This window comes from Vulpes vulpes, chromosome 13 (assembly GCF_048418805.1).
Source record: "Vulpes vulpes isolate BD-2025 chromosome 13, VulVul3, whole genome shotgun sequence".
In the NCBI taxonomy this organism is placed as follows: Eukaryota; Metazoa; Chordata; class Mammalia; order Carnivora; family Canidae; genus Vulpes; species Vulpes vulpes.
The window spans coordinates 37070575-37094526 of record NC_132792.1 but is presented as its reverse complement, the minus strand read 5'-3'; the positions used below and the strand labels follow the sequence as shown (position 1 = coordinate 37094526).

The 23952-nt window shown below is 42.4% G+C and overlaps 1 protein-coding gene across 3 annotated transcripts in view; it reads left to right on the top strand.

Annotated features, from left to right (window-relative positions):
• The window catches only part of LAPTM4B (lysosomal protein transmembrane 4 beta), a 98315-nt gene extending 76481 nt beyond the window's left edge, over positions 1 to 21834 (top strand). For all 3 annotated transcript variants that reach the window (XM_025994742.2, XM_025994743.2, XM_072734245.1), the window contains one exon: positions 21214 to 21834. In XM_025994742.2, coding sequence (XP_025850527.1) covers positions 21214 to 21291 — 78 coding nt within the window. In that variant the 3' untranslated portion in view covers positions 21292 to 21834. The remainder of the gene's footprint in view (positions 1 to 21213) is intronic.
• Positions 21835 to 23952: the final 2118 nt, after the last annotated feature.

Below are 23952 nucleotides of genomic sequence, written 5' to 3'. Positions count from 1 at the left end.
CATTATGGTTTACTTTAAAACACACACAGAAGTTGACTTACTTATCATATGTGTCCACAATAGAGGTCCATATTGATTTTTACTCTAGGAACAAATGAGACATTGGATTTTACTTTTTATCTTATTTTTAAAAGTTTCTGAGTATATATCTTAAGGAAGCAATAAAAAAAAATGTTTGTGCAATATCATTTTTAACAGCAAAAGTGTCCAAGCTCATTGTCTAGCAACTGGGGACTGGTTTGGTTAAAGAAGGGTATATCTACTTGACAAAATGTCTTTATTGTCATAAAAATTATTATGATCAGGGGATCCCTGGGTGGCGCAGCAGTTTGGTGCCTGCCTTTGGTCCAGGGCGCGATCCTGGAGTCCCGGGATCGAGTCCCACGTCGGGCTCCCTGCATGGAGCCTGCTTCTCCCTCTGCCCGTGTCTGCCTCTCTCTATATGTCTATCATGAATAAATAAATTTTTAAAAATCTTTTAAAAATTTATTATGATCAGTTTAACAACAGAAGAAGGGCTTTTGATGTTTTAAAAAGCCAAATATGGAACTTTGTATTGCAGTTACAGCTAGAAAGAAACGAAGCTTGTAGGCACAACTTAGATTGTAATAAAAAATTAAACAGTGATTTGTTGGATGCTGAGAATCAAAGCAGGAGCTATCTCTCCCTTTCCATTGATGCGAGGGAGAGAGGAAAGTGTATAGGGGAAGGGGGAAACCAGAAAAATGGGAAGCTGAGATGTGAGGTACTGAGCAGTTTCTGCAGCTGCCTTGGCAGCTTCTGAAGGAATAGTGTAGAATCGCGAAGGAAATGGCACGGTAGATGGCATAGCACAGTCAGGCTGGCCTGCCTTTCCTAGGGCTACCGTGGTAATAGCATGCCAGCCATCCCTTCAATTTCCTCTGTGGTTATATTAGATATTTTTATTTTAGATAAAAGCATAGGCTTTTAAAGATACATTTATTTCCATAGAGTTATTTAAAATGTTAGATAATTAAGTGCGCAGAACCATGTTAACATTCAATTTGAGCTGCTGTATTATTTTGATATTTCTAGACCAAATATCTCTCTAGTGAGAACTTTTGACCCAATTTGAAATATTTGAAGTATAAGTTCTATATTATGAGTATAATCTATAAAAAAATTTGAGCATTTTCTAATGACTTCCCCTTATAATATTTAAGTATAATTTATAGTAGCTTTGCAGTGAATTGAGGATAAAATCATCTATCTTACTTGGCTTTGGAAATGATTCTGTTGGCAGACAGGGCTGGGGGGATTTCTCACTAGAACCTCCCAAAATCTATTTCTGTTCTCCCCATCTCCTGGTATGTTGGATTCATTGGATACAAGATGCCATCAGTTGTGAATTGTCCTTTAGGTACTCCTTATTGTAAGATGCTGTCGATTACAAGACAAAACCTAAAGTCAGATGTTAAAATGTACAAAGATGTATACCTTAGAATTTTTAAAAATGTGATTATGTGTATGTGTATGTTTACTTATTTATATTATAGGTGAGGCTATTGAAAAAGTTTGGAAATAGTTCTTCTAGAATTCCTTAAATATAGCCCAGGCTTTCTCCTCGTGAGGACCCTATCCCAAATGCTGAAATGGTTATTCATAAGTCAGCTATCTCCCCTTTCCTGTTTGTTGAGAATAAAGGCAGTTCATCTAAATAGGCAAATGTGGTATGACCGATTTAAGACAAGCATTTAATTTAACTGCTGCCTGTTTAAAACAAGATACATTATAAATTGTTAGAGGTGTAACAAATGGTGAAGAAGAGAGAATTTTGACTTCCTGTGATTAATTTAAATGGACAAATGGAAGAGTGACTTTAGTGCATCTAAATACTGAGATTGTCCTGAGGCTGTGTGATTTTACATCTGACATTAGCCTGTCTTCCAAGGGCAGAATTCAGCATAATGCTTTTCCTTAGTATGGGCAAAGGTGAACTTTTTCTATAAAAAGCCAGGGAGTAAGTATTTTAGGTTTCATGAGCCATATGGTCTCTGTCATAACTATTTAGTCCTGCTGCTATAGTGTGAAACCAGCTATAGATAATACATAAGTGAGTAAGTATGGCTGTGTTCCCCTAAAACCTTATTTATGTATGCCGGAATTTGAATTTTATATAATTTTCACATGCCACAAAGCATTTTTCTTTTAAACCATTAAAAAATGTTAAGAATCATTTTTAGGTACCAGGCCATTCAAGAAACAGATGGCAGGCCACAGTTGGCCCACAGAGTTCACAGGTCTCTGCCTTAGTCGAAATTTAAGCCAGGTTTTTAGGCATTTGTAGGGCAACTATTTGAATCATCCCAAGGAATTTAATAATCCCAGCTTTTGGCCTTGATAGACCTCCAATTGAGCTTTTTCCTCCTGCAAGTGGGTTGGCTAAGAGTATCACCTAATCCTTTGGCTCTTTTAAAGGGTATCTTTTTCCTGAGAAAGTTTTAATTCTCCCATATTTCTGATTTTGCTTATACATTTAAATCAAGCTTATATTTAACACACTGTAGTAGAAAATCTATAAAAGAATAATTTGCTTGCAAAACAGTCACTAAAACTTTGAAAAATAGTAGCAGAAGCTGTTATCTGCAGTGTTATCTACTGTCTCTTATACAAAGATTTATTCCATAAGGCTCGTTTTGGTTTACTATCAGAAAAAAAAGTTGTACACACCTTCCTCTCTCCCTCTCACTCTGTTCCTTTCTTTCTGTATCCATCTGTGTGTCTATCCATTAATATATGGAATAAAAACATTATAGCCCAATTTCCATTTGCCTTATTTCTGGGTCATTTTAATACTTGGCAGTATGTCCAATACCACAAGCCCTCTCATCCTTCCATAAATGCATTGGATAAAGTGATTTGTTGGGACGCCTGGGTGGTTCAGCTGTTTAACGCCTGCCTTCGGCCCAGGGCGTGATCCTGGAGTCCCTGACCGAGTTCCACATTGGGGTCCCTGCATGGAGCCTGCCTCTCCCTCTGCCTGTGTCTCTGCTTCTCTCTCTCTCTCTCTCTCTCTCTCTCTCTCGTGTCTCTCATGAATAAATAAATTAAATCTTTTAAAATAATAATAAAGTGATTTGTTGAGCTTTAGTACATGCTACATACAATCTAAGAAGCACATTACATGGACTTATTTCACTAACCTTGTGAGAGAGAGACGATTATGGCCCTGTCTACAGATGAAGAAAAGTAAGGATTTAGAAGATGAGTGGGGATGCCTGGGTGGCTCAGCGGTTGAGCATCTGCCTTCGGCTCAGGTCTTAATCCCAGGGTCCTGGGATTGAGTCCCACATCAGGCTCCCCGCAAGGAGGAGCTTCTCCCTCTGCCTGTGTCTCTGCCTCTCTCTGTATCTCTCATGAATAAATAAATAAAATCTTTTTCTAAAAAAAGAGAAATAAGAAGGTAAGTGGCCAGCCTGAGGTCTCAAAGCTGGGATTGGTGGACCCAGATGGTCTGTCCGCAGCCCCTGCTTTCAGCCTCTACCCCAACGGCCCCAGGCTTCTCAAAATAGTAGCAAACAGGAAAAACCAGTGTTTGTATGGCAGGGTCTTGTGACTGGACACCAGTTGGGAAACTCTGCACTTCCCAATGGAAAATAAATTCTATTTATCAGCCCTCTCCACTAGGAGATAAGCTGTCTGCTAGTTCAATTAGCGTGGTACCCTTGGTATCTGGCATACAGCAGGACCAATGCTCGTGGATGAAATGAGCAGTATCTAATATATCATCTCTCTTGTTCTCTTTTTTTTCTCTTTCATGTGGAGGAAATTGCCTAAGTTGTGTGAACAGGCTCAGCTCCATGCCTGTACCCCCAGCCGCCCAGCCAACCCCTGAGAGAGCACACCACAGGGCTTACTCCATTTCTTCCATATATGCTGCTTTCCTTTGATTGTAGTGAACGGTAGCAGTGTACACCTGTCACCTTGGCCAGGAACCTGGAAGTCATTTTTAAACTTATTACAGTTAGTCTTTTACATAAGTCTCTTCAGCTCTCCTTTCTCTTCAGTTCTTTTCTCTTTGCTGCTGCCAGATTGATCTAAATCATAAAACTGATCTGTCAGCAGTAAAATGCAGGGACACCTGCACCCCGATGTTTCTAGCAGCAATGTCCACAAGAGCCAAACTGTGGAAGGAACCTCGGTGTCCATCAAAAGATGAATGGGTAAAGAAGATGTGGTCTATGTATACAATGGAATATTACTCAGCCATTAGAAAGGACAAATACCCACCATTTGCTTTGATGTGGATGGAACTGGAGGGTATTATGCTGAGTGAAGTAAGTCCATCGGAGAAGGACAAACATTATATGGTCTCATTCATTTGGGGAATATAAAAAATAGTGAAAGGGAATAAAGGAGAAAAAATAAGTGGGAAATATCAGAAAGGGAGACAGAACATGAAATATTCCTAACTCTGGAAAACAAACTAGGGAAGGTGGGCGGGGGGTGGGGGTGACTGGGTGGCGGGCACTGAAAGGGCACTTGACGGGATGAGCACTGGGTGTTATTCTGTATGTTGACAAATTGGACACCAATAAAAAGTAAATTTATTAAGAATAAATAAATAAATAAATAAATAAATAAATAAATAAATAAAATTTTAAAAAAATAAATAAAAGATATAATACAGTAAACTTCAAAAAACAAACTGATTTGTCAGCCCCTTATTTAAAAGTCTTCACGGAGTTCTGCCATTTATTACTGCAGCATTTCTCAGCTGTGCCGTCACTCCTCTTTGCTCTATAATAGCCATTTGTGACTTGTGGGGTAATATTTAAAAATCTAAGTTTGCCAGCAGTTTGATTTTTTTTTCCCTTTCAGTAAATAGGAATAGATTCAGGATTATCCCTACAGTAACATCAGTCTCAGCTGCTTGCGTTCTAATATTTTCATGAAATGAGAATAGGGAGCAGAATTATAACCTCGTCCTGCCAACTCTTATCTTATTTGTGAGGCAACTTTGAGGGGCTGTTACTGATTTCTCAGAAGTTGGTGCTCTCATGAGCTGTTGTGCCCTAATGAATACCAAGCCCCTTGCTTCCCACCCTATGCCTCCCCAAAAGAGCCAAAACAAGGAAAAGAAGTCTCCATTTACAATGGTATTTTCTTTAGTTTTTCATGTTTTGTGGGAAGAAATAAGGCAGTTGATTTCATAAAAATAATCTGTCTGCCCATGGAGGTCTCTTCCATTTGGACATTACCAAAGCTCCCAGCACCCCTCCCACTCCCCCAAAATGGTGAGGACCACTGGTTTCTATGGAAGAAGGTACCGTGTTCCTGTCATTGCTTACAAGACCAGCTGGGATTGAGCATCTCTGCCTCATGCACTTAGCTAGACAGCAAACTACCTACACTGCTGCATGTGTGCCTTGGTCTTTCCTGACATAGAGTTTGCGTGTGCTTCCCTCCACCCACGACCCCACCCCCATGGACGCTGCTAAGCCGACATAGGGCACCCTGCTCCAGATTTCACCCTGTTCTCTCCATCTCTGCTTCTCAGCCTAGCTGGCCTCCAACAGGAGCCTGGATGTATGTGGGTAGGGAGTGAGTGCACGGATATGCTGTTACAACCAAATCTTACTTTGGGTTGTAGATTAGAACCATATGTCCACACTTCTCACAGTAAAAATGGCATCCATTTTTCATAGAGAGTGGCCTTTCTCATGCAGTTACTTTTGTTTAGATAGAGTAAAGGAGATACGAGGTAGGGATGGCAAATCCTGTTGTAGGGGGAGGTGAATGTACTGTCTACAACTAGCTTTTGAGATAAAAGGAGTCATGAGCTGGCTGTTTCCAAAGGATTTGCTCACCACAACCTTTGGGCTCTTCTTCCATATTGAAGAACAGGAATATCTTCAGGATTCTTGAGACACGGTCTATATCAAATAGGTTGTTAGTTCAGTGAGCTTTCCGTGTAGGCCTTTATCCTATCATCTGTTTGCTTCAACAAGGAGGCCCAGAGCAGCTTCAATTTTAGCCTCTACCACATTCTGCCACCGCCAGAGCCGAGAAAGGAAAGGAGAACTTCTTTTCTAACCCAAGTAAATGAATGTGTAAATAGAGGGCTTACTGGTGTTACTTTCTTGAGGAAAGCATGGAGCTGAACTAGTTGGATAAAATGATACTGTTTGTTTTTTTTTTAAGATTTTATTCATTTGAGAGGGGGGGCAAGAGAGGGAGAGAGGGAGAGAGAGAGAGCAGGAGCAGGGGGAGGGGCAGAAGAAGAGGGAGAAGCAGACTCCCCTGCTGAGCAGGAAGCCCATTGTGGGGCTTGATCCCAGCACCCTGGGACCATGCCCTGAGCCAAAGGCAGACACTTGAACCGACTGAGCCACCTGGTGCCCCTAAAATAATACTGTTTTAATTACCTTTCTATAGTTGGGGGATTGCTGCCATTCATTGAGCACACAGATGCTAAGCTTGTACTCCACGTTAGGTATGTTAACTCCCTTAGATCCTTACAACACCGCGTGCAAGGGAGCCTGTCTTCATTTTATAGGTATAGAAGGTACAGTTCGGGTACATTTAGTAACAGAGGACCCCAGGGATCATCAATCACAGGGCTAGAATTTGAACCCTGGTCTGATTTCAGATGCTGTGTTTGTCCACCACCATATTGCCTCTAGAATTTGATCATGGCCACACATTGTACTAAGGGATAGAACTCACATTTGAACACCCCTTTGTCTAAGAACCATTTCTGAGAAAGGAATATGGAAGTGTGAGACTCTTGCCTTTTTGAAACTTTTTGGAGAGGAGAAAGGTAAATGTATATGAGACAGTTCAGAGTACAAGATAATCTATAATTAATAAATTGCATAAGTGCTTCAGAAAATGATATTGTGTCTTGAGTTCAAAGGGTTATATTATTGCTGCCATTTCCATTGTTATTCTTATGACTTCATATATCTATAAGGACTCTGAGGGGCGCTTGAGTGGTTCAGTCGGGTAAGTGTCTACCTTCAGCTCAGGTCATGATTTCGGGATCCCGGGATTGAGCTCCACATCCTTGTCAGGCTCCCTGCTCAGTGGGGAGCCTGCTTCTCTCTCTCTGCCTCTACCTTGCTACCCACCCCCAGCTTGTGTGCTCTCTCTCTCAAATAAAAGATAAAATCTTTTTTAAAAAAAAGGAATCTGAAAATATATTATTATAGTGTTTTTATTTCAAGGGTTTATTGTACTATAACAGGGCATGATAAAGTGGAGAAAAGTGTTACTGAGGCTGGAATATTTCAGATCTCCATATTAGCAGTGAATTTAACTTGAGCCTTGGGTTATTTGGGTTTATATGGAGCAACATAAGAAAAAAAAGCATTCCAGGAGAGAAAAATCACGAGGAGGAGTCAGATTGGTAACAAGGATGCTGTGTAGATGATCTACCTGGATAGATCATGAAAAGGTAGGGTCAGATATTGGGCTGCTGCTGGTGTGGGCTGAGCAGCATGAAGAATGTGGTATTAAATGAGGGAATAGGTTGTTTTCCTTTTGCACATGTGTGTTTCCTTGGAGGTACCTGAGGGCACTGTCGTTCGCTTGTTGGCACTGGTATAGGGGGTGCTCTGCGTTGTGTTTGGACGTGGTAGCGGGGACTCACAGGGCTGCAGGAGTCTCTAGCAGAAGTGGGGCCGGTCCTCCATGAGAACAGACAACCCGAGCTCATAGCTTTACCCAGCACAGTGTCCCTGGCTGCTTTGTGCAGTGTCTGTACTGCACACAGTGCAGGTCCTACCACTCTTTCTCACTTTGAGAGTAGCAGACCTGGCAGGTGGGCTTAGCTTCCTTCCAGGCCTCCACAGAAGCTCCTATGATAAAGCCACAACTCACCTGCCAGCCAACAAGCTAAGGGAAAGATGGGGCACTTAGCCTGCCCCCACCCTCAGGTTGAAGCTCAGCCCGTTGATGACGGATTTCCTCTTTCCTTCAACACTGCCATGATTACTCTTTTATTTTTAAATATCTGTGTTGTTAACATGGTATTATGTGTGCATAGCTAAAGCTCATGGCAGTGAAAGATTGGTTTCTGCATTGCCCTGCCTGTCTCCTACCTGTCACCCCTGCAGTTGGCCCTGCTGACTCCTTTTCCTATTTCTTCTAGTGTTTGCCTCTGTATTTTAAAAGTAATGTTGACATCGCTGTTTGATGATCTACCCAAGATCTCTTTTGATTTCTTGTGGTTGACTAGGATTTAGTTCTCATTCTCCTACTTGTGTCCCCGCTTCCCTTGTCCTCCTCGCATCATCATATCAGATTTTCCGGGGCCGCCATCAGTGAGTGTTTGCCTTTGATAAGAGACATATACATATATGGGAATATTGTTCGGTGCAGAGCTCAGTGGTATACATTCTCTCATATAGTGTTTGTTTTTTCCCAGCAAACATTTGCCTTGTTTTTTCATCTGCCAAATTTGGGGGTTTTATTTATTTATTTATTTATTTATTTATTTATTTATTTATTTATTTATTTTACCTTTTTTTTTACCTGTTTTACCCATCCTTCCTACGTGGCTATTAAGTCTGTCAACCACCTAGTAATAGTATTTTCCAAGTGTTTGGCTCTGTGACATCAGCAGTCAGTTCTCTTTTTTACCTAGGGCTTCTCCTTTCCCTACCACTGGGTGGACTAGGTCCACACAGCTGTCATCCTGGTCACTGGTTTCACCTTAATATACCTCATTTTGCTAGGATGGGCGGGCGGGGGGGGGGGGGGTGTTGTCCAGCAAGCAAACTTGGTGCAATTTACCTTGGGCCTTTTTCCAACCCCTATATTTGGACTTCCAAATCTCCAGGAATGGTTCTTTGAGAATCTGATAGAAGCTCTGAATGCTCTTTCCAGGAAAATAATTGCACAAACATAAAATTTGGCATGCAATTTTGTGTGTCTGAAGATATTTATGTTACTTACATATAATACTTTGGGGGATGTAATCTTAGCAACTGTAGAGTTCCAAATAAGCCTTTAGTGCCTAAGCTCTGGTATGATAGTGTAAGTCCAACTCTAACCATAGTACCCAAACATCTCCTATTTTTACTGATAGTTATTTTCTCTTGAGCATTTTATCATTTCTTAGTCTTTGATGGGATGAATTTATTTCCCAAATTTTAATGACTTGTGGATTTATGGCCAGCTGGAGTCACTTCTGTGTTATATTTTGCAAGTTTATTTCTCCCTCCAACTGTTTTATATATTGAAGTCGCTAGGAAGAATGAAGTCTACTCTGGTAACACTCTGAGTATTGGTTGAGTTGAATTAAAATGATTGAGGAACTACTTCCCACAAGCACACTGTAACCTAGCAAGATAACTCCCAGTTAAAGAAACACTACAGATTCTAACCTTCCTAATAAAGAGCTGCCTTCTGGGGTCACTGGTAAGAGGGGTTTTTCCACCTGCATGTCAGAAAGTTACATTATCACACAGTCACTGTGGTTGAGCTCATATTAAGACAAACTCCAAGGGATTGTACTTAGGTAGGAATTTCAGCATATTGAATATTACTTGAAGTAAAGTAGTCTCTGCTGAGACTTGTAATCTGTTTATCTACTCATTGAGTAGCTGCCATTTACCAGGTAGAGACTTTAGTTTGAAATAGAATATGACCTATATTCTTAGTCCTAAGAGATTATTTTTTAGTCATTCATTATGAATGACTAAATTTTTAAGAGTGAAAGAGTTTAACTAAATGCCAACTTCTAAAAATGTCAAAATAATTGGATTTCAACCAGTTTTGTTATATGGCACCCTCATTGGCATGTCCTATCTTAATTGCCTCTACAGTTGTTTTCTCAGATTTCCAAGTACTCAGTCCCTGTTTTTGTGGATTATTTCTTTGGGCTCCATCTTTCTTTTACAGGGTCCCCCTTAATATTTCTTGCAGAGCTGGTTTGGTGGTCACATATTGTTTCAGTTTCTGCCTATCTTGGAAGCTCTTTATCTCTCCTTCTATTTTGAGTGACAGCCTTCCTGGATAAAGTATTCTTGGCTGCATTTTCTTCTCATTTAGGACCCTGAATATATCCTGTCAGCCCTTTCTGCCCTGCCAGGTCTCTGTGAAGAGGTCTGCTATTAATCTGATATTTCTCCCCATATAAGCTAAGAATCTCTTGTCTCTCACTGCTTTAAGGATTTTCTCTTTATCTTTGGAATTCGAAAGTTTCACTATTAAATGTCAAGATGTTGAACAGTTTTCATTTGGAGGGGAAACCTCTGTATCTCCTGGATCTGAATGCCTATTTCTCTCCCCAAATTAGGGGAAGTTCTCAGCTATGATTTATTTAAATATGCTTTCTGGCCCTCTGGCCCTCTTGACGTTTTCTGGAACTGCAATTATATGCAGATTTTTCCTTCTGAGGCTATCATTTATTTCCCTTAACTTTTCCTCATGGTCTTTTAGTTGTTTTTCTCTTTTTCTTTAGCTTCCTTCCTTGCCATCAACTTGTCTTCTATGTCACTCACCCTTTCTTCCACCTCATTAACCCTGGTCATTAGGACAACCAGTTTGGATTGCATCTCATTTAATTGATTTTTAATTTCAGCCTGATTAAATCTAAATTCTGCAGTCATGAAGTCTCTAGAATCCTTTATGCTTTTTTCCAGAGCCACCAGTAGCTTTATAATTGTGCTTGTGAATTGGCTTTCTGACTTTGAATTGTAATCCATATTCTGTAGCTCTGTAGCAGAGAGATTCTTTCTTTTGCGGTAAATTCTTCCTTCTAGCCATTTTGCTCAGTGCAGAGTGGCTGTGTAAGCGGGCTGAGTCAAGAATATGAACCATGACCTAAGTAAGTTTCAGCTTAGATGAGGTCAGAGACTAGAAAATGAAAACAAAGATCAGAACAAAACAACACAAAAGGGTCATTAAAGTGAAAACAATTTTTAAAACAAAGTAGTAAAAAATAAAAGGTGAAAAATCCCAAAGAAGAAGAAAGAAAGAAAGAAAAAGAGAAGAAAAAAAGGGGGGACTAGGAGTTGGTGGTGGTGAAGAAGTTGTAGTGGAAAGAGAATGTAGTCTACCTGAGGGGTCCTAGAGGGTGATCCTCTTGGTTCTGAATGTATTAAGTTCTGTATGTTAGAAGATGCTCAGTCCCACATTTATAAACCAGCAATACTTGTAGAAAGCCCCGACCCTGACCACCAAAACATAAACGAGATAAAAGAGGGGGCAGAATGGGAATGAAGAGAGAATATAATCTCACAGAATGAACCAGCACGGTATACCACTTGGTGTATACCTGGGTGCATGCTGGTCATGTTCTAGAAAGTATTAACTTCCGCCGTTGTAGTACAAAATGAGGCAGAGAAAACAACACACACACACACACACACACACACACACACACACAAAAACATATCTCATGTATCTCCCAAAATTGAATTGAGTATGTTGAAAGGAATCTAGAAGTGGAAAATATATCTAAGACATGTAATTGTAGAAATAGGAAAGTCAAAAAGGAAGAAACTTAAAGATGAAGAGGTGGTAAAGTATTGTAGCTAAGGTGGGAAACGAGAAAAAATATTGGCTGTACTGGAGAAAGGGGGAAAAAGTGGGGGTACCCTTTGGTTCTGCATACTATAAATCCCTCGACTTCCCCTGGAGCTTTCCAGTGCTGCTCGGTCAAGAACTTGCTCTTCCTGGTCCTTCCAGATGGTTTTCTGATTCTCAGGTGTGTGAACCTGGCAGAGATGTCCCGCCCCCCGCCAGGTGCCGGGCTCAGTCGGAGCTGTGTACCCCGTGAGGCCCCTCTGTCCCCTGGAGGCCCTGCTCCATCCCAGGCCCAGGGTGACACCAGGAGGAATAGCACCACTGGCAGCGGCCAGCTCCCCAGCCCTGGAGTCAATTCCCCCAGTAACTACTGCAGCTCCCAGTCCACACTGGCCTGGATGCTCTGGGGGCGGGGGGCGCTGATGTGCACAGCTCGGGGGGCCCCGCGGCAGGAGCGTCCTCCCTTGTCCTGTGCCCTCCCCGCCTCCGCCTGTCCGGGGGAGCGCAGGATCGTGGGCTGTGTGGCTGGAATCGCGCTCCCAGGTCGCAGCTCCTGAAGGCAGCAAGGCAGCGACCCCTCTGCCGGAGCCCCCGCCCCACTGACGGCTGCTCCCCGAGGCCCTCCGGGTGCGCAATCCAGCTCTTAGCCGGCGGTGTGCAGCGCACCTGACCCCAAGCTGCACTTCCTCTGTTGGTGACTCCGGGGAAACTGGGCGCTCCACTGCCCCTGCGGCGATTCGGCTCGAGTGCCCGGCTGAGCGCCCTCCCGTCCGTCCGGGGAGAATCTGGTGCGGATGTTTTAAACTTCCTGCTTCTCCGGGGCTGGGCTTTCCCGTCTCCGAGGCTCTCCAGACTGGCTCTAGCCCGGCTCCTCGTGGGGCTCCTCCCCTACTTGATTCTTTCTTTCTTTCTTTTTTAATTGGAGCTCAATTTGCCAACATATAGCATAACACCCAGTGCTTATCCCGCCAAGTGCCCCCCTCAGTGCCTGTCACCCAGTCACCCCAACCCCACACCCACCTCCCCTTCGACTACCCCTTGTTCATTTCCCAGAGTTACGTGTCTCTCATATTTTGTCACCCTCACTGATATTTTCCCTCATTTTCTCTCCTTTCCCTTTATTCCCTTCCACTAATTTTTTATATTCCCCAAATGAATGAGACCATAAAATGTTTGTCCTTCTCCGATTGACTTACTTCATGCAGCATAATACCCTCCAGTCCCTCCACGGCAAAGCAAATGGTGGGTATTTGTCATTTCTAATGGCTGAGTAACATCCCATTGTATACATAGACCACATCTTCTTTATCCACTCATCTTTCGATTGACACCGAGGCTCCTACCACACTTTGCCTATTGTGGACATGCTGCTAGAAACATCGGGTGCAGGTTTCTAGAGTGGCTGCACCAGTTCACATTCCCACCAACAGTGCAAGAGGGATCCCTTTTCTCCACATCCTCTCCAACATTTGTGGTTTCCTGCCTTGTTAATTTGCCCCATTCTCACTGGTGTGAGGTGGTATCTCATTGTGGTTTTGATTTGTATTTCCCTGATGCCCAGTGATGCAGAGCATTTTCTCATGTGCTTGTTGGCCATGTCTATGTCTTCCTCTGTGAAATGTCTGTTCATGCCTTTTGCCCATTTCATGATTGGATTGTTTGTTTCTTTTCTGTTGAGTTTAAATAAACTCTTGATAGATCTTGGATATTAGCCCTTTATCTGATAGGTCATTTGCAAATATCTTCTCCCATTCTGTAGGTTGTCTTTTAGTTTTGTTGACTGTTGCTTTTCCTGTGCAGAAGCTTCTTATCTGGATGAAGTCCCAATAATTCATTTTTGCTTTTGTTTCTCTTGCCTTCATGGATGTATCTTGCAAAGAAGTTACTGTGGCCAAGTTCAAAAAGGGTGTTGCCTGTGTTCTCCTCTAGGATTTTGATGGAATCTTGTCTCACATTTAGATCTTTCATCCATTTTGAGTTTATCTTTCTGTCTGGTGAAAGAGAGTGGTCCAGTTTCATTCTTCTGCATGTGGATGTCCAATTTTCCCAGCACCATTTATTGACAAGACTGTCTTTTTCCAGTGATAGTCTTTCCTGCTTTGTCGAATATTAGTTGACCATAAAGTTGAGGATCCACTTCTGGATTCTCTATTCTGTTGCATTGATCTATGTGTCTGTTTTTGTGCCAGTACCACACTGTCTTGATGACCACAGCTTTGTAGTACAACCTGAAATCTGGCATTGTGATGCCCCCAGCTATGGTTTTCTTTTTTAATATTCCCCTGGCTGTTTGGAGTCTTTTCTGATTCCACACAAATCTTAAGATGACTTGTTCCAACTCTCTGAAGAAAGTCCATGGTATTTTGATAGGGATTGCATTAAACGTGTAAATTGCCCTGGGTAGCATTGGCATTTTCACAATATTAATTCTTCCAATCCATGAGCATGGAATATTTTTCCATCTCTTTGTGTCTTCCTCAATTTCTTTCAGAAGTGTTCTGTAGTTTTTAGGGTATATATCCTTTACCTCTTTGGTTAGGTTTATTCCTAGGTATCTTATGCTTTTGGGTGCAATTGTAAATGGGATTGACTCCTTAATTTCTCTTTCTTCAGTCTCAATGTTAGTGTATAGAAATGCCATTGATTTCTGGGCATTGATTTTGTATCCTGCCACACTGCCTAATTGCTGTATGAGTTCCAGCAATCTTGGGGTGGAGTCTTTTGGGTTTTCTAAGTACGGTATCATGTCATCTGTGAAGAGGGAAGAGTTTGACTTCTTTGACAATTTGAATGCCTCTTATTTCTTTTTGTTGCCTGATTGCTGAGGCGAGGACTTCCAGTATTATGTTGAATAGCAGTGGTGACAGTGGACATCCCAGTCTTATTCCTGATCTTAGGGGAAAGGCTTCCAGTGTTTCCCCACTGAGAATGATATTTGCTGTGGGCTTTTCATAGATGGCTTTTAAGATGCTGAGGAATGTTCCCTCTATCCCTACACTCTGAAGAGTTTTGACCAAAGGAATGGATGCTGTATTTTGTCAAATGCTTTCTCTGCATCTATTGAGAGGATCATATGGTTCTTGTTTTTTCTCTTGCTGATATGATGAATCACATTGATTGTTTTACGAGTGTTGAACCAGCCTTGCATCCGGGGGATACATCCTCTTGGTCATGGTGAATAATCTTCTTAATGCACTGTTGGATCCTATTGGCTAGTATCTTGTTGAGAATTTTTGCATCCATGTTCATCAGGGATATTGGTCTGTAATTCTCCTTTTTGGTGGGGTCTTTGGTTTTGGAATTAAGGTGATGCTTGCCTCATAGAACTCATAGAGTTTGGGAGTATTCCATCTCTTTCTATCTTTCCAAACAGCTTTAGTAGAATAGGTATGGTTTCTTCTTTAAACGTTTGATAGAATTCCCCAGGGAAGCCATCTGGCCCTGGACTTTTGTGTCTTGGGAAGTTTCTGATGACTGTTTCAATTTCCTCCCTGGTTATCGGCCTGTTCAGGTTTTCTATTTCTTCCTGTTCCCGTTTTGGTAGTTTGTGGTTTTCTAGGAATGCGTCCATTTCTTCTAGATTGCCTAACTTATTGGCATATAGCTGCTCATAGTAAATTTTTTAAATCATTTGTATTTCTTTGGTATTGGTGGTGATCTCTCCTTTTTCATTCATAGTTTTATTAATTTGACTCTTTCTCTCTTCTTTTTAATAAGGCTGGCTAATGGTTTATCTATCTTACTAATTCTTTCAAAGAACCAACTCCTGGTTTTGTTGATCTGTTCCACAGTTCTGGTCTCTATTTCACTGAGTTCTGCTCGAATCTTTATTAACTCTCTTCTTCTGCTGGGTGTAGGATCTATTTGCTGTTTTTTCTCCAGCTCCTTTAGGTGCAAGGTTATCTTTTGTATTTCAGTTCTTTCCAGTTCTTGGATGGATGCTTATATTGCGATGTATTTCCCCCTCAACTGCTTTTACTGTATCCCAAAGATTTTGAACAGTTGTATCTTCATTCTCATTAGTTTCCATGAATCTTTTTAATTCTTCCCTAATTTCCTGGTTGACCCTTTCATCTTTTAGCAGGATGGTCCTTTTCCCTCATGTGTTTGAAATCCTTCCAAACTTCTTGTGATTTAGTTCTAGTTTCAAAGCATTATGGTCTGAAAATATGCAGCAGACGAACCAATCTTTTGGTTTCGTTTAAGGCCTGATTTGTGACCCAGTATGTGGTCTATTCTGGAGAAAGTTCCATGTGCACTTGAGAAGAATGTGTATTCAGTTGCATTTGCATGTAAAGTTCTGTAAATATCTGTGAAATCCATCTGGTCCAGTGTATCATTTAAAGCTTTTGTTTTTTTGGAGATGTTGTGCTTAGGAGATCTGTCGATTGTAGAAAGCGCTGTGTTCAAGTCACCAAGTAGAAGTGTATTATTATCTAAGTATGTCTTAACTTTGTTTGTTAATTGATTAATATACTTGGCATCTCCACATTCAGGGCATAAATATTGATGATTGTTAAGTCCACTTGTTGGATAGATCCTTTAAGTATGATATAGTGTCCCTCTTCATCTCTCACTACAGTCTTCAGGATAAACTTTAATTTATCTGACATAAGGATGGCTACCCCTGCTTTCTTTTAAGGACCTTTTGAGTGGTAAATGGTTCTCCAACCTTTTATTTTCAGGCTGTAGGTGTCCTTCTGTCTAAAATGAGTCTCTTGTAGACAGCAAATAGAAGGGTTTGCTTTTTTATTCAGTCTGAAACCCTGCGCCTTTTGATGGGTTCATTAAGCCCATTCACGTTCAGAGTTACTATTGAAAGATATGAATTTAGGGTCATCATAATACCTATTCAGTCCCTGTTTTTGTGGATTGTTTCCTTGGACTTCCTCTTTCTTTTACAGAGTCCCCCTTAATATTTCTTGCAGAGCTGGTTTGGTGGTCACATATTCTTTCAGTCTCTGCCTATCTTGGAAGCTCTTTATCTCTCCTTCTATTCTGAATGAGAACCTAGCTGGATAAAGTATATTGGTTGCAGGTTCCTCTCATTTAGGATCCTGAATATATCCTGCCAGCCCTTTCTAGCCTGCCAGAAATTGTGAAGAGGTCTGCTGTTACCCTAATACTTCTCCCCATAAAGGTTAGGGATCCCTTGTTTCTTGCTGCTTTAAGGATCTTCTCTTTATCTTAGGAATTTCCAAGTTTCACTATTAAATGTTGAGGTGCTGAACGATTTTTATTGATTTTAGGGGGAGTAGATCTATCTCCTAGATCTGAATGCCTGTTTCCTTTCCCACGTTAGGGAAGTTCTCAGCTATGATTTGTTCAAATACACTTTCTGGTCCTCTATCCCTTTTGACGCCCTCGGGAACCCCAATTAACGTAGATTTTTCCTTCTGAGGCTGTCATTTATTTCCCTTAACCTATCCTCATGATCTTTTAATTGTTTGTCTCTTTTTTTCTCCACTTCCTTCCTTGCCATCAACTTGTCTTCTATGTCACTCACTCGTTCTTCTACCTCGTTAATCCTCGTCATTTGGACCTCCGGTTTGCATTGCATCTCATTTAATTGGTTTTTAATTTCAGCCTGATTATATTTAAATTCTGCAGTCATGAAGTTTCTTGATTCCTTTATGCTTTTTTCTAGAGCCACCAGCAGCTTTATAATTGTGCTTGTGATTTGGCTTTCTGGCATTGAATTTTAATCCAAATTTTGTAACACTGTGGGAGAAAGTGTTGTTTCTGATTCTTTCTTTTGGGGTGAGTTTTTCCTTCTAGTCATTTTGCTCAGTGCAGAGTGGCTAAAAACAAATTGTACTGGAAAAAAGGAGAAAAAGAGAGAAAAAAGAAAAAAGGGGGGAACAAACAGAAAACAAAAAACAAGAGGGGGTATCCTCTGATTCTATGTACTGTAAATTCCTCGACCTCCCCTGGAACTTTCTAGCGCTGCTTGGTCAAGAACTTGCTCTTCTCCTGTCCTTCCAGCTGGTCTTCTGGGGTGGGGCCTGCTGTGCTGATTCTCAGGTGTGTGCACCTGGGGGAGCTGCCCAGCCCCTTGCCAGGTGTACAGCTCAGTGGGAGCTGTTTATCCTGTGAGGACCCTGCTCCCTGGCGGCCCTGCTCAGTCCCAGGCACAAGGTGACACCAGGAGGAACAACAACAGTGGCGGCGGCCAGCTCTCCCGCACTAACTACTGCAGATCCCAGTCCGCAGGGGCCTGGATGCTTCAGGGGCAGGGGGCGCCGATCTGCACAGCTCCGGGCCGCCCAGTGGCAGGAGGGTCCTTGCTGACCTGTGTCCTCCCGGCCTCCGCCAGTCCCCAGGAAGCGCCGATCTTGGGCTGTGTCCCCTGGTGCCCTGGGCTCCAGGGCCTGCACCGCTGGAATCGCGCTCCCGGGCCGCGCAGCCCCCTCCGCCCGGAGCCGCTGCCCGAGCCAATGCTTGGGCTCCTCCCAGGGCCCGCCGGGAGCCCTCTCCGGTGCCGGCGGTGTGGCGCTCTCCCCGGGCACAGGTCCTCTGTTAGTGCCCCTGGGAGCCTGAGGGCACCCCCCCCCCCCACCCCGGGATCCTGCCCAAGCTCCCTGCAGGCGCCTTTCCATCCAGGAAGATTGGTAAAGCTGCTTCTCCCGGGGCTCTCCAGTCCTGGGGGCACTCACCGAAGGGCCTTAGCCTGCTCCTCCCGGGGCCCCTCCCCCTTGGATGCTTTTTTATTTTTTTATTTTTTCCGCCGTGTTCCTACCTTGATAGAAGCGCGAACTCTTCTCTCTGTAGCGTTCCAGCTGTTCTCTCCTTAAATCTCAGGCGGAATTAGTAGGTTTTCAGGATGATTTGAAAGTTAGGTACGTTGGGGACAGGTGACTTGGGGACCCCACTCTTCCGCCCTCTTGCCCCGCCTCCTGATTCTTTATTATATATATATTTCCCCCACCTTCCTACCTTGCTAGAAGCGAAAACCCTTCTCTCTGTCGCATTCCGGCTATTCTTACTTTAAATCTCAGGTCGAATTTGTAGGTGTTCAGGATGGTTTGAAAGTTATCTAGGTAAGGTGGTGGGGCCAGGTTAATTGAGGACCCTACTCTCCTGCCATCTTTCCCCGCCCCTAAATAAATAAAATATTAAAAAAAATAAATCAAGTTTGAAGATAAATCACAATAATCAGTGACAACCTAACAATATGAAAGTAAGTCTATTTTGAAAAACAAAAGTTAAAGTTACAGTACTGTTTTTTTTCTTCCTAAAAAAAATGTGTTTAATCTGTGTACATTTGGGAGAATCTGAGTATCGTATTTTGCTCAGGAAAGAGAAAAAATTGGATGCAGTGGCTGATTTCATTCCCTTTTAAGTAGCTCCACTGTGTTTTAGGATAATTTCTCCAAGGATAGTGATAGATATGAATCATTTAATTGTTTAATGAGGCTGAGGAACATAATGCTGAAGCTCAGTCATGCAGAATTTAATATTTCTAGTGTCGATCACAGTTGTTGCTGCTGGTTATAAGTTACCACATCTGTGTGCACACACACACCAGTGTGCAGATGCAGAGAGAGGAGCTCTGGGTTTGTTGTAGAAAATACACTTTTCTTCCCAGTCAAGCTGAGACCCTTTAGGATCCCTTGTGGAGAGGCTGCTGCCAGAGCCTGGGTGAAGTGCCTTTGGGTGGAAGACAGGGCTGTGTTCATGCTCTGGCCCTTGCCTCTCTTCCCCTCAGGTCCCAGAAGATGCTGCACCTTCAGGCTTCTCTCCTCTTACCTGTGCTCTTACCCTTGTACCTGCAGCACCTCCTCTTCTGTCTGGGCCCGATCCCTCTTCCTGAAGGGCCTAAAGTACTTTTCCCCTTGTGTTCTTCTTTGATATCTTGTTCACACCCATCCACTAATCATGCCCAATTTTACCTGGTTCACCACCAGTCCTCTGTTAATTATTCTTTATTAAACCTTCTCTGTTCAAATGACTGGGTGGTTTCTGTCTCCTAATCGGACCCTAGCCAGTGTCAATGTCCTCTGCCTAGAATGCCAGGCTGCACTTCCTCATCTAACCTAATACACTGTACAGATCCTCTCAGGACCAGCCCAGGCGATGCCTCACTCATTCATTCCAGAAACATCTGAGTTCCTACTGTTGAATAGGCACTGGGCCCAACTCCAGGGTTGCATAAGACCGGATTTCAGCCCAGCAGGAGCTCCATGACTGGAAGAGAATATACAGTCAAGTGTGTTGAATTAGAGAGGTAGGAGCATGTGCGTGTGTGTATGCATGATATTGTTGGGTGAATACGGTATGACAAAAACTTAAAATAGAAAACTTTAAAAAAAATGTTAATGTTCCTCTGGAAGCTAAAGGGATAAATAAATGAAAATGCGAGAAATTGATAAACATCTACCGCTTTCCATTTAAGCAATGTCCATATATTTGTTTTGTTCTGTTCTGTTTGTAAATGTTCTTTCTCTTTCCACAAAGCACTTGAGGTAGGTAAGGTTTTAGTTCATCTCATCTCTGAATTTCTAAGGGCAGGGACCCTCCTTTATCTTAATGAACTTGTACTCACGATGCTTGTCACCTAGTAGATGCGTGATCAGTGTTAGTTGACTGAAGAAAGGCTAATTACATTGAGTTCATACTCCCTGGTTTGTTTTTTACTCTGAAATCAATCAGTGTTTTCTTCTGTTGACAGTTCATGAACCATTCCAAGCACTTGTTTTTGTACCTGAGATGTGAACAGGGAGGCTGTCAGTTGTGCTTGTTTATTCCTCTTCAGCCATTTACAGATATCAACCATCTTAGGTGTGCATCAAGTAGTGTTACATATTTTATAGACCTCTCATTCTCTGGCATCCCCATATTATAGATGTAGAAATTGAGGTCAAGTAAGTTATTTAAGGCCACACTGACAAAATGTGGCTGATGTCACTATGTGTGGTTCCTGTAATCAGACAGATGCCTGCCCTATTTGTATGCACACTAGACATCATGCAGAAGCCTTTTTTCCTGTCAAGAGACACAGTTGCCTCCTTCCTAGTCCTAGAGACATAGCCCTGGAGCCTTCCAGGCACCTTGACATCCAGGCACATGTGAACAGGGTTTGGAAAACCTAGAAAGGGCAGGGTGTCTGGGTGGCTCAGTTGGTTAAGTGTCTGCCTTCAGCCCAGGTCATGTTCTCAGGGTCCTAGGATCGGATCCTGCATCAGGCTCCCTGCTCAGTGAGGAGTCTGCTTCTCACTCTCCTCCTGCTTGTGCTCTCTCTCCCTCTCTCTCTGTCAAATAAATAAAATCTTAAAAAAAAAAACTAGAAAGGACCAAAAGTCTCTTCACATTTTTTTCTTTAAGAAAAAGTCTCATCCAGAATATGAGAGACTCCTAACTCTGGCAAACGAACTAGGGGTGGTGGAAGGGGAGGTGGGAGGTGGGTGGGGGGTGGGGGTGACTGGGTGACAGGCACTGAGGGGGGCACTTGGTGGGATGAGCACTGGGTGTTATTCTATATGTTGTTGGCAAATTGAACACCAATAAAAAAATAAATTTAAAAAAAAGAAAAAAAAAGTCTCATCAAGAAAGAAAAGAAAAAGTCTCATCGAAGTATAGCCACTTGCTGGTGGGTTGAAATTTGGTACAGGTGATGGCAAACATTTAGCTGCATGAAAGTTCCACAGAAGCTAAGTTCAGGGGAATGTATGTGCACTTTTAAAACTCACTCTCATCTTCTCTGTTTCTTCTCAGGTGCTATTACCCCCATATGACGATGCCACCGTGAATGGTGCTGCCAAGGAGCCACCGCCCCCTTATGTGTCTGCCTGAGCCTGAGAGGGGAGTGAAACTGGGACCTGCAGCTTGATTTTCAGACGTCAGAGCAATAGTTCTTTCATTTCACTTCTGGGATGAGCTCTCTGAGCTTATTTGTTGCTGAAATGCTCCAGTTTTAAAATTTAGATGTTAAGTTGAAATCCTCTTTAGTGTTAAGCATATGCTTCAGCTAGAGCATGGTGATAGAATCACTGTAGCATTCTTTACATAGGCTGGGCGCAGTGTGCTTCCCTCGTCTGCCCTGGTTTTCCCTAGGCATGGAAACCTCCCTGCAATTCGGATGGGCCTGGAGTCAGAGAAGCCTGTTTTTGTCCCTGCTGGACCTCAGAATTAGGGAATGAACCACATTTTTTTCTTCATGTTCCCTCTATCTCTTTTGAGAGTGTAAAATAAAATCAAAATTAGATAATGCTTTTCTTTAGCCATTCTAGTGTGTGAACAAACCCTTCTAGAATAGGAATGTCAATTGTATAATCATTGCTCTAATTAGCTAAATAGGAGTTCGTATCTATATAAATAAAACAAGAATTTCCTTAAGATTCTTCATGACTTATATTCGGTGATGGTTTATATTTGCTGTTCAACGATATTGTCCATTGGCTAAATCAAGACCCTTCAACAATCCTAGGCAGTGACAGCAGCCACTCGCCTACAGCTGCTCTTGTACACCCTGGGTCTGGGGTCACAGAGGCACATGTCTCATTTGTGTTACAGGTGTAGAATTGATTCATTTAGTACCACATTCATTTAGTACCATTTAGTACCACATCATTTAGTACCACATGGTATCTATCTGGTGCTCCCTTTCTCCTGCTTTCCCATGCCCCTCCCCACCCTTTTCACAAAGCATTTGCCTAATAGTATGAAAAAATCTTTCTCTTCTCTCTGCAAAATACATCCTACTATTTGAAATTCCGAGTATGCCTAGTCATCTTTTGAAATGTAAGACAGCTTTCAGAGAAAGGAGGAGGAGTACTTTTCTTGTGGAATGCTTTCACTTCAACTACCTGAGTTTCAAAGGACTTTGACATATTCATATATTCAAAAGTCAGAGCTCTCCCAGTTGCTCATTGTTGAGTATGCTGTCAATGAAGGGTTTGCAACTAAAGTGAAATTTGCCCACATCGGAGAAAATAACCTTTTGATTTTGTGGTGATTATGCCTAGGGACCTTTTCCACCCACATGTGGTCATGTAGACACACATAGTTTGGCCAAAGGAGGCAGATTTACAGCTTGTTTCACACATATGTGTTTTCTGGTTCTTTTTTACTATTTCAATGCTGATAAAATCAAAACATCGTAAAACATCGTAGACCAATAGAAATGGAGATGAACAGACCTGACCTTCTAACGTTCCTAAGCCCCACCTCTATGAAGCTCTGTGTGCTCAGCTATTTTGCATATGGTTGCTTTATGTCCATGATGTACTTTTAATAAGCAGTTCAGATTTTACTCCTTTTGAGGGGGAGTTTTATCCCTGAGAATCAGCCTTGGTCATTTCCTTTGGTGTATCTCATTAGTATTCTTTATAAACTCGACCTAAGCAGTTCTCTTCCTGGAAGCTCACAAGATTCACACTAAGTTAATCATATTAAGAGGTATTAGGAATAGGAAAGTCTTCTCTGACAGTTTCACTGATCGCTGGAAGGCACATAGAACATCAACGTTGCTTGCATGGACCTCCCTGTGATTTTCGAGCCCCTTTGCCTGATAATTTTTGTGGTATGAAAAACGGCACATAGTTAAGTAGAGAGAAATGCTGATTTTGAGTCTGTGTGGCCTCCTTAGAGGAAATATTGCTCATGTGATGCTCGGACCACAACACAGACACCAGGACATCCCTTCATTCTCAGGGGTCCCACCTGGAGCTGACAAAGAGGCCTTTCCTGATTTACAATGTAACCCACGCTGTGTACAAAAGCCGCCTCCATACTTACCTCTGCAGAGTAACGAACTGGCCTCTCCACACCACTGTGGGGAGGTTATGATGTAGGACTAAAATGACCCTGCAGAGCCCATTCCATGACTCAGCAATTCACTATCTCATTGATAATCTAGTTAAATACCTCTCTTAAATGTATTTTAAATCTAACTTTAATATCTGACCCCCTTCCCTACTTTGCCATCTGCAGTCATTCCCTCAACTGTCCCTATGCCTGTGTGCCTGTTGGTCACTTTACTGATGAGAGCGCCTCAGTCGTTTTCATCTTAACTACCCTCCTCAGCTCCTGATGACAGGGTCTTGGATATTCAGCCCAGCACCAGAAGGTGTGCAAATGGACCCACCAAGAGGCAGCACATGTAGGAGAGTTTTGAGTCTGCTCTCTGGGCCAGAGGGAACAGGAAGCTGATGTCCTTTGGCTTAGATATGGTCTGTCCACCCTAAGAACCATGCTTCCATTGAATAAGCTGGTCAGGTTTCTAGAATGCCCAGTCATATGGAAGAACTTTAAGGCCAACAGAATCTCCCACCCCTTCCTGTACCTTTTTCCAACACAAACCTCATGTGCAGTATCTCCTCCAAGTCCAGTGTCCTTGGCCCTGCCCCCACTCTGTCTTACTGTCTCCAGGGAATGCAAGAAGCTTCCCCATTCCCATCCTTTTTTTTTTTTTTTTTTTTAATTACTAAGTCTGTTCTGGCCCTAAATGTTTGT